Consider the following 12188-nt stretch of genomic DNA (forward strand, 5'->3'; position numbering starts at 1 on the left):
TCATGTGGGCAGCTCTTTCTCTTGCTGGGCTCTCCCTGTTCAGCTCTGTCCTTGGGGACACAGGCACCTGCTCTGGACACCAGAGCCAGGCAGGTCCATGGGGTGGTGACAGCCCAGAGCTGAGGTGGAAAAGGGAACCCCGGAGCTTTGGAGGAAGATCCTGCTCGAAGTTCGGGCCATCGTTGCCCCGTGGTGCAGGGGGGCACAGGCAGGGGCTGGGGAGTGGGCTGGTGGCAGTGCCACTGGGCTGGTGGGTGCAGCGCTGGTCCCTCGGGGCTGGCTGGCTCAGGGGGAGGCACGGGGGCTAACATAAGAACCTGCTCCCACCTGAGTTCAGCAGCCCTGGGTGACAGAGCTCCCCCTTGCCCTCCTGCCCCCTTCTGACGCCCCAGCAACGCCCCTGGGTCAGCTGTTGAGCAGGTTCTCTTCTTTGCTGTCTGTCCTCAGGGAAGTGTGTGAGCTGGGTATGTTTTGGGTTGAGCCACAGGCGCCCATCCTGTGGGCCCTGACTCCATCATGTGCCTTTGGTTAAGCTGCTCTGGCGTGGAGGAGCCCAGCCCAGTGCTGTGGGGCTGTGGCAGGCATGGGCTGTGTAACGTGTTTGCGGTGCCAAGCAGGAGCTCTGGGTTCCCTGGCACCTCAGACAGGAGCTCCAGGCTCCCTGGCACCCTGGGCTGCACCTGCTGCCAGAGCCTGGCAAGGAGCTGGTGCTCAGCTGCAGGGATGGCCGGGCAGGGCAGCAGATGTGGCACAGGGCTGATGTGACCTCGGGCATTGGTGGCAGGCAGTTGGGGCATGGGGGGGAGGCAGTGTGTGCCCCAGGTGGGCACTGCACACCTGGCAGGCTGGAGGAGGAGGTGTCCCATCAAACCCAGCTGCTGCCCTTGTGCAGGAGGCAGCAAGTGGCTGGATGAGCTGATGGGAGGGTCCCCAGGGTGCCCCTGTGGGACACCCAGCCTTTCCTGCTCGGCCCTGGGCAGGGAGCTGCAGCTGCCTGGCCACCAGGCTTGCCTGAGCTGTGTGCCCTGGGCTGGCCCTGCCCTCCAGGGATGGCCAGACCTGTGGAGGCTGGACCCCCTGTGCTGAGCCCTGCAGAGCTCCAGGAGCCTCAAGGGCAGGAACAACGTGGGGAAGAGCTGCTGGGCAGGACGGGTGTCACGGGCTGCCCTGTGGGAAGCACCGTGGTGGCTCCAGAGCCAGATGTGTCCCCGAGCCATGGCCGAGCGCTGGGTCCCACCCCCTGCTCTGGGCTGTGGTGCTCAGGGCAGGGGGTGGCCGGGCCCAGCAGTGCCTGACAGCCCCTGCTTTTGGCAGGTACCCGCATCATCTGCGACCGCAAGTTCCTGCTGGAGTGCAAGAATTCACCCGCGGCCAGGACCCCTCCCTGCTGCCTGCCCCAGACCCCCGGTGTCACATCCCTGGCCCAGTCCAGCCTCGTCAAGCTGGAGGAGCTCAAGGAGCGGAATGAGAGCCAAGAGGCCGTGCCAGGTGAGCAGCCCAGGCCTGTGGCCCCCACCCATGGACCACCTGCCTGGGGCACAGGGCTCCTGCCTGGCCACAGGGGCAAGGGGAGAGCCCGGCCCAGCCCCAATTCCAGCTCCTGACCCCTTTGCCTGCCTATGTCTCCCAAGGCAGCCCCATGCTAACCCTGTATCCATGCCCTTTGCAGATCAAGACCAGTTTGAGATGGACATCTGAGTTTCCAGCTCCCCGTCTCCAGGCCATGGCTGGGCCTGTTCCTGGGCCTCGTGGAGGTGCTGGCACCGTGACCAGCTGGCTGCAGCCCTCTCTGATGCTGGGGATGGACGTGTGACACCTCAGGCTCTAGCACAAGTGGCTGGTGCAATTGCCTAGGAGCTCATGCTTGATCAATAAACACCGTGAAACCCCTGTGCTGACCTGGTGTGTGTCTGTCGGGGCTCAGCAGGGTTCTCACACCCCCGTGGAGGGGGCTGAGCAGCACCAGCAGGGTGCAGGGGGTGACACTGCAGGTGGGGGTTGGTGAAGGCCTGGGTGGTTCCCAGCTGTGGTGGGGGGCAGCTGGTGAGTGCCAGTGGGGTGGGAACAGCACAGTCAACACCTAACTGTGGGCACATGTTTGTCCCTGGACCTCCCTGTCCCTGGATCCCAAACTCGAGTCTGAACTGTGCCAGGAGGGCAGGAGCCCAGATGGGAGCAGAAGCTGTGGCTGCAGCACAAGCCCTGGCCATGCCGAGCTGCTGGGGACTACTGGCACATTGGCCTCCACAGCCAGCCTGGACCCCTCCTGCAGCAGAGCTGGGGCTGCTGTAGGCACCCCACAGCCAAATGTGAGGCCAGAAGGGCCAGGCTTTGCCAGTGCAGCAGGAACACACAGCACTGCCTGCTCCAGCCAGGTGCTGCTGGTTTCTTCCCTTCACATCCTGCTGGCTGGGAGCACCCTGCCAAGGCCAGAGCCCCTTGGCCAAGCCTGACAAAGCAGGCTTTGTGGCCTCACCCAGCAATCCTGTCTCCCACTGCCCCTGGGAGCCCCAGGACCTGCCAGTGCCAGAACCCTCGGGCAGACTGTGGCTGGGGGCAGGTTGGTGTTGTTTATTAAACATAATGAATCGCCACTAAAATGTCGCAATGATTAAAATCCCCTTTTCCTGGATGAGGATTGGGAGGCAGAGGGGGTGCCCCGACTCCCTCTGGCAGCGGGGTCCCTGCTCCTGCCGGCGGCCCTGGGCAGGGGCTGCCCCGCTCACAGTCCGCAGCCCCGCCCCCGGTGTCAGGGCTCCTCCTGGCCCGGCTCGGTCTCGGTCTTAGGCTCGGTCTCGGTCTCAGCGCTGCCGTCCGTTGCGTCGGGCAGGTTCCGTGTCTCGGCGATGAGGCGCTTGACGCCCACCATCCACTGGCTCACCTCGTTCACGTGGTCCACCATGAGCGAGCGGTGGATCTCGTCAGCCGCGTCCCAGTGCTGCTGCTGGAGCTCTGCCAGGACAAGGGAACCCGTCAGGGGGTGCAGGATCCACCTTCCCACGGGTGCCCCTGAGCCAGGGCCCGCTGCTGGCCCGGCTGCAGCCCGCTCGCCCCGTACCTTGCACCAGGAGGCTCATCCTCTTCCTCACCGGTGCCGACAGCTTCCCCTGAGCCCACGCGTCCTCCAGCACTGTCAGCCGCCGCCCGATGTCATTGCACACTTGTTTCTGGAAGCAGAGGTGAGCTGGGAGAGGGGGGAACCGCCCCCACCAGCTTTGGGCAGCGCCCGGGGCAGGGGCGGCTCTCCCCCCTCTCAGGTGTCCTGGGGACCGGCAGCTCCCGCACCGCGGGGTCCGAGGCGACGGGAGGGGCCCGGGCTCACCTGCACCGAGGGCCGGCAGGAGTCCAGGGCCGCCCGCAGCGGGGCGAGCACGGTGTCGGCGGACACGCTGCACTCCCGCTCCTCCGGGCACGGCCGCGCCTCGGCCCGCGGGGCAGCGCCCACGGGCCCCAGCGGGGGCGGCCCCAGCGCCCGGGGGGGCGGCGCGGAGGGGTCTGCGGGGGCATTGCCCGGGGCCGGGGGGGCACCTGCGGGGCAGAGGCGGCGGCGCGGGGCCCGTCAGCCCGGCCCAGGGCCCCGCACACCGGGTCCGAGCGGGGAGCGGCCCCCGGGGCTCCGGGCGGGGCCGAGGGGCGGGCGGGGGCTCGGGCGGTGCTGACCTGGGGATGCGCCCTCGGGCGGGGGGGGGGCCCGGCGGGTGAGCGGCGTCCGGCGGGAGCCCCCGGCCTGCGCCTGCAGCCCGTACGAGAACTGGGGGGGGTCGTTCCAGCCGCGCTCCTGGTTCCCTGCGGCGGCGAAGGAGCGCGGTGAGATCGCGGAGAGGGGACACCGACGGGGACCCCCCGCCCCGGCACGGCCCCGGCACCTCCGCACACACGGACACCCTTCCCGAGGGGCCAGTCCCGCCGGTCCGGTCCCCGCCCCGGGCAGACCCGCAGTGTCCCGGTGCCCCCCCGGTGCCCCCGCGCCGGAAGCTCCCCGCGCCCCCTCACCCGGTCTCACGTAGGGCTCCGCCATCCCGCCACGTCACGGCCGGACCGGCCCCTTCCGCCCGCCGGGGGTGGGCGGGCCGGGCGGGGCGGGAGGGGCCGGGCGAGTCCCCGCCCCGCCGGGCCGGGACCGGGGTCGGGGCCGGGGTCGGGGTTCTCCCCCGGCGGCTCCAGCCCCGGCCCCGGCCCGGCCCGCTACGGGCTGTGCAGGAGGGCCCGCCGGAGGCGGAAAACCTCCAGGAAGGAGAAGAGGCCCCTCTTGCGGGCCCCGGCGCCCGCCCCGCCGCCGCCCCCCCCCGCCTTGGCCGCTCCGCGGGCTCCGTCCCCCGCGGCCGCCGGCCCGGCCCGGCCCCGGCCTGCCGTGCTCTTCGCCTTCGCCCCCGGCGCGGCGGCCACGAGGCACTTCTGGTACTGCACCTGCGGGGGGACGGGGCGGGCAGCGCGGGGGGCGCGGCCCCGGGGCCACCCCCGCCCGCCGCCCGGGGCTCACCATGCAGGCGGCCTGCACCGCCTCCGAGATGGTGCCGGCGTCGGGCTCGCACCAGAAGGCCGCGCACTGGAAGCGTCGCCCCGTGTCCACGATGAGCGCGAAGGTGTGCGCGTCCCGGCCCACCCCCAGGAAGGTCACGTACCGCACCTGGCACTCCCAGATGTTCGCCGCTTCCTCGGGCTCCTGCGGGCACCCCGCGGGCCCGTCCAGCCCTGGCCGCCCCCCGGGCCCGCCCCGCCGGGGGCACCCCGGCCGGAGCCCCCCGTGCCCCCCAACCTGCGCCGGCTGAACCCTCATGGCCGTGTCCGACACGTAGATGAGGGAGGGCGTCCAGCTCTCCCGCCCGGGGTGCCTCGTCAGCTTCTCGATGGCCTCGTTCAACACGTCCATCCCTGCGGAGCGGGACACCCCGTCCCACCCCATCCCACCGGCCCCGGGACGCGGCTGCTCGGCCGCCCCGCAGAGCAAGGAGGGGCTTGCTGGGCGTCCCCCAGCTGCGGGGGTGGGGGCAGCGGCGCTTACCCATGGCCCTGGGCACGGGCAGGCTGCCGATGTACAGCGCCTCGTAGGTCTGCATCGACTGCCTCACCGCCTCCAGGATATCCACTGCCAGTACGGAAGAGGTGGGGGTACCTCTGTGTCCCCCGCTGTGTCCCCCACATCCCCAAGGACCCCAAGATCTGGCCGCTGGACACCCCCACTGCCCGAGGGTGCGCTGTGGGCAGGGGGAGCACCAGGGGACGGTACCTTGCAGCGGCAGGTCCTCGGTGGAGATGGGCTCCAGCGTGGCAGCACGAGGCAGGCGGCTGCTGGCCACGGCTCGCTCGGCCACGATCTGCAACAGACGGGGGTCCTGGTGCCTCCCCTCACCCCCGAGGCCCCCGGGCTGTGCTCACACCCAACGGGGCCCCTTTTAAATCCCACCTTGGAGCACATCTCATGCAGGGCCTTGGCGATGCCCTTGGCGGGCACGTTGCAGTGGAAGACGTGACACTTGAGGACGCAGGTGTCCTTGTCACTGGCCACGAAGGCGAAGTCTCTGCACGGCCACGAGCAAGCCAGTGAGACCCTGACAGAGCCCCCTCCCTGCACTGCCCCCCAGCCCTGTGCCCCCTTACCTGTCCCTGCAGCCACGGTGGCAGTCGGGGAGGGAGGAGAGGGGACAGGTCACTGCTGGGGTGCCTTCCCCCTAAGCAGGCAGAGCCACCCCCAGCCCCCAGCTCTGCCCTGGCCCCAGCACCTGCCGTTGTCGCAGCCAACGCCCCAGACGCGGATGTTGAGGATGGGCTGGCGGTGGATGAGGCTGCGATCAAGGGGGTCCACCAGGCTCATGGTGTCCTTCTTCAGGATCATCACCAGGTCCTGGCCCTGCAGAGGGGCAGCAGCTCCCTCAGCCTGGCAGACAGCCTGGGCTTCCCCAGAACCCAGCTCATGGGTTGGGACACCCCTGTCCCCCCAGCCTAATCAGCTCCAGGCACGGGAACAGCTCTGATTCCCACCCCTGCCCTTCCCAGGTACCGTTCCCATGTGTGGGGACCCACCAGGCACTCCTGGCACTGTCTCCAAGGAATAGCCCTGTAAGACCTACCTGCCCCACACCTGAAACCATCACATGGATACCCTGTGTGGAGAGTAGACAGCCTCTGCCACTGATCCCTGCTCCCTCCCAGCACAATCCAGCCTCAGCAGCAGCAGCCCTGGAGCGGGCCCCTGCCTGGCAGCCCCATCCCAGGCTCTCACCTCACCCCGGTTCTCCGCAGAGCCCTGGCCCTTGCTGTTGGAGAGCTGCTGGATGCAGTTGTTGACAGCAATGCTGCTCTTGCCCGGTGCCAGGTCCTCCTCGGGGATCTCCACCCAGCCCAGCGAGCGCACGGCAAAGCACTGAGCAGAGACACGTTGGGGCTCCGGTGCCCGCTGGCACAGCCACCTCCGCCCGCGCCCCTCGCCGTGCCAGCAGGGTCACCCCTGCTCTGGCTCCCACCCATCCACGTCCCTGCCAGCTGCCACTCGCCTCCTCCCCTGCCAGCCCCAGCCCACGATGCGGCAGCAGAGCCGGCGGGATGCGGTACCTTGGAGCCGGGCTCTGCGCTGTGCTGGATGTCCTCTCCGTGCCAGGACAGTGAAGGCCTGCAGAGGGACAGGGCAGTGAGGGGCAGCTCCCTCTGCGTGGTCCCTGGGGCACCCAGGGAGGTGCCAGGAATGCCCTGGCACCACCATACCCCCATGCCACCAGCTGGGAAGCATCCCATAGGGATGGTGCTGCTGGTTCCGGCACAAGGGGCTGCTCTGGGAGGGCGCTGGGGCCAAGCACCCAGTGGTGGCAAAGGATCAGTAGTGCCCCATAAACAAGCCAGCAGAGCACCAGGGCAGCCCTACCTCCTGGTCAGCGAAGCCATGGGGCTGGGGATGGGCCTATCCTTTGCCGAGTGCTTCGCTCCGGGGGCCTGGCATTCCTGGGAGACAGGAGGAAAGGGAGGGCAACAAGACAGGCTGTCAGGAGGCACCAGGTAGGAACCCTCCCTCCCAGGACAACAATGGGCCTGTGTGCATTCTGTGTGGCCAGGATGCGCCTAAAATCAACACGGAGCCTGCAGGAGCCTTTCAAGGGGCTTAGCCCTGGCCAGAAATGGGCTGAGCAGGACTTTGGGATGACAGAGACAGGCCTGCTCCAAGGGGAGGCTGGCCCAGAGGGCCCTTCAGCAGGCTTCTGCCAGGGGTGGGATCCAACACCAGCCACCACCCCCTGTACCCACATCCCCTACCCTTCCCTGTAGTGTCTCCTCTCCATCAGCCTCCGGGTGCCCTCCTGGGCTGGTGGTGCGTGCAGGGTGCTGCCATTGCGTCGTGCCCGTCGGCACATGCCAGTAGTAGGTGCCCAGAGAGTCACAGATTTTCCTCCAGCCTGGGGGGAGGTCGGGGTCTGTCTCCAGGCTCTGGTCGCTCCAGAGATTGTCTGTGCAGAGACAGACAGAGTGTGAGAGGCAGAGAGCGGGGAGGGAAGGCACCCCAGCTGCGGGATGCTTTGCCCAGCAGCAAAAGGGTCCTGCGGTGGCCTCTGGGTGCGTGGCTGGGCCCACGGCCCGGGAGAGGAGCATGGCGAGGGAACATGGCACGGTGCCAGCCAGGCTGCGGCGGTGGCAGACCCCGCTGCGGGGACCCGCCTGGCCGGCACACGGGGGACAGCGGGACCCCGGCGGGGCACAGAGGGCAGGGGCATCCCGGGCCTGCCGGGCCGGGCATCCTGCGGGGCGTCCGGGCAGGGCCCGCGGCAGCCAGCCCAGCCCGGGAAAGGGCACAGACCCCGGGGTGCGGGCCGAGGGTGGTGCCCCGGGGAGCTGCAGCCGCCTCCCCCCGCGCCCCCAGCCCCGCGCGGGCACGGACACGATCCCGTGGCGCAGCACGGCCGGAGCCAGCCCGGGCCCGCGGGGGCGGCGCGTCCCGACCGGCCGGGGGTCCCGGGGGATGGGGGGTCCCACGGGATGGGAGGTCCCGGGGGATGGGGGGTCCCGGGGGTAGGAGGGCGCGGTGCTCCGGGGGTGGAGGGGCACGGGGGTGGAGGGGCACGGGGGTGGAGGTGCCCAGGGGATGGGTGGGGGGGTTCCCGCGACCTTGGCGGGGCCGGGCGGGCCCCGATCAGCACCGCGGACAGCGCCGGGCGCGGCCGCCGCTCCGACCCGCGGGGCCCGCCCGGCCCCGGCCCCGAAACCCGCAACCCGGCCCCGCCACTCAGCGCCGGCCCCGCAACCCGGCATCGATCCCGCAGCGCGGTCCCACAGCGCGGCCGCGGCCCCGAGCGCGGCGCTGGCCCCGCGGGCTGTGCCCCTGCCCGTGCCCCCCCCGGCCCCGCGCTGACCGTCGCAGTTGACCAGGACGATGGCCAGCATGTAGTCCTTGCCCAGCATGGCCCCGCCGCCGCCTGCCCAGGCCCGGACCCGCGGCGGCTGCGGCGGCAGAGGCGGGACCGGGGCGGGACCGGGGCGGGGGCTGGAGAGAGACGGGGGGGCGCGGGGGGTTCGCCCGGGCGAGCTGGGGAAGGCACGGGGGTGTCCGGGGCCCTTCGGATGTGTCGGGGCAGAAAATGAGACCCTGGGGAGAGAAGGGGCTTTTTGGGCTGGAAAGGAGGTTCCTGAGTGCGGCAGAGGGGCCCGAGTCAATCTCTTGTGCCCTCGGGTTCATCCCATTCCCCTCCACTCACTCTTAGGGTTCTTCCATTCCCCTCCCTGACCCCACAGATCACCCTCATTCCACCCACACCTGTCCCACGTTTTCCTTGCAAGCCCAGGTGTGCCCATTCCCCTCCACCTGTGCCCAGCCTCCATCACTCAGCGCTGAAGGCACCCAAATGTCCATGCTGGTCACCTTCCCCTTCTCACCAGGGACCAAGAGCTTTGCACCTCCAGTTTGAGACTTTTTTCCAAGCTACCCTGAGCAGATAATCCTGGATAATACTCAGCATTCAGGGACAGAAGCTCTGGAGACATTCATTGTACACCTCAATTCCCCCACAGAGCCCCTCGTGGGCTGCTAGGGGCAAAGTCCTTCCAAGCTACAGGTGCCTGATTAAATACTCCAAGATGTGGCTTCTCCAGTCATGGCCTCTTAATCTTTCCTTCTTCAGAGCCAGGTTTGTAGTCCTGCATACATCCCATGTCCTTGAGCCTCCCAGGCCACCTCAGCTGCCCTGATCCTTTCCACGCACATTCATCCACAGAGTTTGCAGTTTTTGGAAGTGTAAAATGACTTTTCCATGCTTGTTCCCTCTCTTCCAGCATTGCTTCTTTGCTTGGCCTTATTCATGCACTCCAGGGGCTACCCCATCCCTGATTTTGTGAGACACCCTCCTCTCCTACAGGCATTTTAACCTTGCCCACATCCACTGGCACCAGCTCCATAATCCAGCTTTGTAGCTCTCCAGAATAACATCTGTCTCTTCTGTTGGCAGCTGTTTTTTTGGCTACAGGATTTTCCTTCTGCATCTGTCCAGAGTTAGTCGGATTTCTAAGACCCCATTTTAGCACTGTGTCCTTGGGACATTATTTGCCCAACCCAACCCATCCCAACACGGCAGGAGCAAGGGAGGCTCACAGCTCCCTGTGTTCAGACGTGTCTCAGGGGTCACACATCTCACCTTGACCCTGCTTTGCCCAGACCAAATGATGCTGCCTTTTTTTCCTATTTCCCAGGAGTGATCTCTCCCCTACCAGGAACAAGCTCATAGTGACTTGTAACACTGTGCTGAACATGTCTCCTTGTCCTTAGTTCAGCACACATTTCACTTCCAAAAACTGATCAGACAAGAGGCAGCAACCTCAACAGAAATTCTTCCCACTCCTCTTCCTGCTCATCCAAGCCCACCAAGGTGATGTACTGAAGGCAACTTTCTCCTGGAAATGTCATAAAGCTTTAGGGCAATGAGACATGAGACTTAGAGCAAGGGAGGAGAACGTGGGGATGGTGCAGAGCAGAACCCAGGGACTGTATGAAACGTCATATGGGATGTTATGGGGAAGAGACGTAGGAAAGGGAAAGGGAGGGACCAGAGGAGGGACAAGCATGGGAAAGCAGAGAGGAGAGAAAAGGTTTTGGTGGTGTGTAGGCAGTGGTAGATATTCTTGCCTGCCTTGGCAGCTTGTTTCAGCACTGCAGTCTGTTCCTAGACCCTCATTAAATCATATTTCTTCTGTGCAGCTGCACTCCCTGTTCAGAGCTGCCTGGGAGAGAGAGGGGCAGCTCTCTCTGGTTCACAAGAGGATAAGGATAAGGAAAGTGTAAGGATAAGGATAAAGAAAGCTTATACTCCTTATACTCCACATAGAAAGGCATGAGCCCTCTTGTAATTCTACAGCTCTCATAATTGTCTGGTGTTGGCCCTGAAGAGTGAGAGATCTGGATTTGGTTTCGCTTGATTTGTGCTTGAAGGAGAAATGCAGTGGCAGGTGTAATTTTTGATGCTGGGCTGATGACCAGGACTCTCTTCTTCTGGCCTGAATAATGAAATCCTGAAGAAGGGGCAGAATATTTCTCCTTGGCTTGAATTTTGCCTTTCTAGGGCAATAATTAGCTAAATCTCTTCACAATATAAGGGGGATCTTTCAGACCTTCTGTCACTTTCCTCAAAAAAAGAGAGAAAAAACAACTCAGATGGCTTCCTCAGAGCAGTCTGAGGCTGCTACTTGGGTTCTCAGACCTGTAAAATGCAGATCAAAAGACTATTAAACAGGCTCATCACACCTCATGAAAACATTCCATAGCTGGAATTAGATTCAGATCTCAGCAGGTCCATCTCAGTTTTACCTAAGATAACAAAACAGATAACTTGACTCCTATCCAGATTTTTTTGTATGTGGAAGACTTTCAGGGGATAAACCCACAAGGTTTCTCTCTGTGCTGCTCCTGAAGCAAAGGACAGAATCTCCTTCAAAAAAAAATCCATGTAATTTGTCTGATGAAGACCTGATGCAGGTTTTCATTCACACCAGAGAAGGAGGTTTCTGTTGTGACTGATCAATAATTTTCAGCTGATGAAAACCCTTCATAAAAAAATCAAGTGAAATATTACATGATGACTCCACTTTCCCCTCACTTTTCTCCCAGCTACTGAAAAAACAAGAGCACACTGTGCAGCCCAGACTCAGTTATCAGCAATTATCAAATATCCTCCAATAATTTCACACCTCTCTCATAACACAGGGTGCAGAAATGACCATAGTTTCAGTTTCTCAAGTGACTTCACACACACTCCGATAATACATTTAAATTTTCCTGTCACCCACTACTAACTCATCTCAGGAAGCCTGGGGGTGGAGGAAATCAATTCCCTGACAATTTGAAGCACACACACTCTGGAGCACGAATAATTGATATGATTTTTGAATGAACAGCTGAAATTCCAAGTATCAGTAATAGTACATGCTGCTCTTGTCTTCATCTAATTTCTTGGAGATAGTTCTGAAGTTTCCCAGAACCAGCAGCCTCAGGTCACCAAAGAGCTTCAGCTGCATCATTAGTGCAGGAATTAGAACTTTGCAACTCTTCAACCACTGAATCACCAGCACAAATGGGCTGTTTTCCTTTGGTAATTTACAGGATTCCTGCTGGTGATGGAAGATTACATCAAGGAGTTCTAAGCATATTTTTACTGCTTTAAACTAAAGTCTAAATTACCTCCATTGTGGTAGTACTGCTCTCTTTTTAATTAGTTCCACTGCCTCATAATTATGAAGAGGAACGACTTAAGGTATGTACTAAAAAGGATCACAAAGAGACATTTAAGCCTTAAGTTAAGTACCCAGTATAAATTATTTTGGGGGAAAATATTGAATCAACATCAAACTTCAGCTATAGAGATATCATTAGTCTTCATTTAAACCAGGTAAGAATTAGTGCCTGGTGTTATTAGTATTTTAAAAAGGACATTATTTAATTTTAATTTTGGTATTTTTCCAGGTTGAAGACTACAGGATATGCTTATATTTGGCAGTTTATGAAGAGGAAGCTCCGTTTGCCTTACTGTGATGTTAAAACACAGATTATCACCCACACTTCCTCAAGTGTTTGCAGACAGTTAATCAGCCCACTGGGCAGTGTCTGAAGTCACTACATGGCCTCATATTTTGTGTTGCTGAGCACAGGGGGACGGTCACTGCCCTGGTCCTGCTGCCACAAGCCAGGTTGCCCTTGGCCTTCTGGCCCACCTGGGCTCATGTTC

The 12188-nt window shown here is 62.8% G+C and overlaps 3 protein-coding genes across 12 annotated transcripts in view; 1 reads left to right on the forward strand and 2 right to left on the reverse strand.

Annotated features, from left to right (window-relative positions):
• LOC113990713 (ankyrin repeat and KH domain-containing protein 1-like) overlaps positions 1 to 1890 on the forward strand; it is a 99896-nt gene extending 98006 nt beyond the window's left edge. For 8 of the 9 annotated variants that reach the window (XM_039385186.1, XM_027726414.2, XM_027726382.2 and 5 more), the window contains 2 exons: positions 1315 to 1488; positions 1670 to 1890. In XM_039385186.1, coding sequence (XP_039241120.1) covers positions 1315 to 1488; positions 1670 to 1813 — 318 coding nt within the window. In that variant the 3' untranslated portion in view covers positions 1814 to 1890. The remainder of the gene's footprint in view (positions 1 to 1314; positions 1489 to 1669) is intronic. The other variant, XM_027726390.2, reaches the window with a different exon arrangement.
• A 661-nt stretch (positions 1891 to 2551) lies between these two features.
• SRA1 (steroid receptor RNA activator 1) lies at positions 2552 to 4107 on the reverse strand. The gene is made up of 5 exons (XM_027726231.2): positions 3994 to 4107; positions 3661 to 3786; positions 3323 to 3528; positions 3059 to 3167; positions 2552 to 2952 (listed from the first exon to the last, which is right to left on the reverse strand). Exons 1-5 carry the CDS (start codon positions 4016 to 4018, stop codon positions 2750 to 2752), a joined length of 669 nt encoding a protein of 222 aa, XP_027582032.1. The 5' UTR covers positions 4019 to 4107; the 3' UTR covers positions 2552 to 2749.
• Positions 4108 to 4120: 13 nt separating this feature from the next.
• On the reverse strand, positions 4121 to 8439 carry APBB3 (amyloid beta precursor protein binding family B member 3). Of its 2 annotated transcripts, XM_039385278.1 has the most exons (13): positions 8334 to 8439; positions 7243 to 7433; positions 6857 to 6933; positions 6550 to 6607; positions 6221 to 6361; positions 5721 to 5848; positions 5599 to 5604; positions 5405 to 5519; positions 5228 to 5315; positions 5003 to 5086; positions 4757 to 4872; positions 4481 to 4663; positions 4123 to 4407 (listed from the first exon to the last, which is right to left on the reverse strand). In XM_039385278.1, exons 1-13 carry the CDS (start codon positions 8380 to 8382, stop codon positions 4186 to 4188), a joined length of 1458 nt encoding a protein of 485 aa, XP_039241212.1. In that variant the 5' UTR covers positions 8383 to 8439; the 3' UTR covers positions 4123 to 4185. The 2 variants fall into 2 exon arrangements, with proteins under 2 accessions (XP_027582005.1, XP_039241212.1); XM_027726204.2 differs by having other exon boundaries at positions 4121 to 4407; positions 4481 to 4872.
• Between the last annotated feature and the right edge of the window lie 3749 nt (positions 8440 to 12188).

This window comes from Pipra filicauda, unplaced genomic scaffold (genome assembly GCF_003945595.2).
Source record: "Pipra filicauda isolate LSUMZ 115617 unplaced genomic scaffold, ASM394559v2 scaffold3_size10097308_pilon, whole genome shotgun sequence".
In the NCBI taxonomy this organism is placed as follows: domain Eukaryota; kingdom Metazoa; phylum Chordata; class Aves; order Passeriformes; family Pipridae; genus Pipra; species Pipra filicauda.

Excerpts from the sequence above, each read along its gene's own strand:
- SRA1 (XM_027726231.2), bottom strand. The coding sequence starts at position 4,018 with ATGGCGGAGCCCTACGTGAGACCGG. Across the intron at positions 3,787-3,993 it reads GGAGCCCTACGTGAGACCGG|GGAACCAGGAGCGCGGCTGG; the intron begins GTGAGGGGGCGC and ends TCGCCGCCGCAG. Across the intron at positions 2,953-3,058 it reads GATGAGCCTCCTGGTGCAAG|AGCTCCAGCAGCAGCACTGG; the intron begins GTACGGGGCGAG and ends TTGTCCTGGCAG.
- APBB3 (XM_027726204.2), bottom strand. The coding sequence starts at position 8,382 with ATGCTGGGCAAGGACTACATGCTGGCCATCGTCCTGGTCAACTGCGAC. Across the intron at positions 5,316-5,404 it reads TGCATGAGATGTGCTCCAAG|ATCGTGGCCGAGCGAGCCGT; the intron begins GTGGGATTTAAA and ends CGTCTGTTGCAG. Across the intron at positions 5,087-5,227 it reads CGAGGACCTGCCGCTGCAAG|TGGATATCCTGGAGGCGGTG; the intron begins GTACCGTCCCCT and ends CCGTACTGGCAG.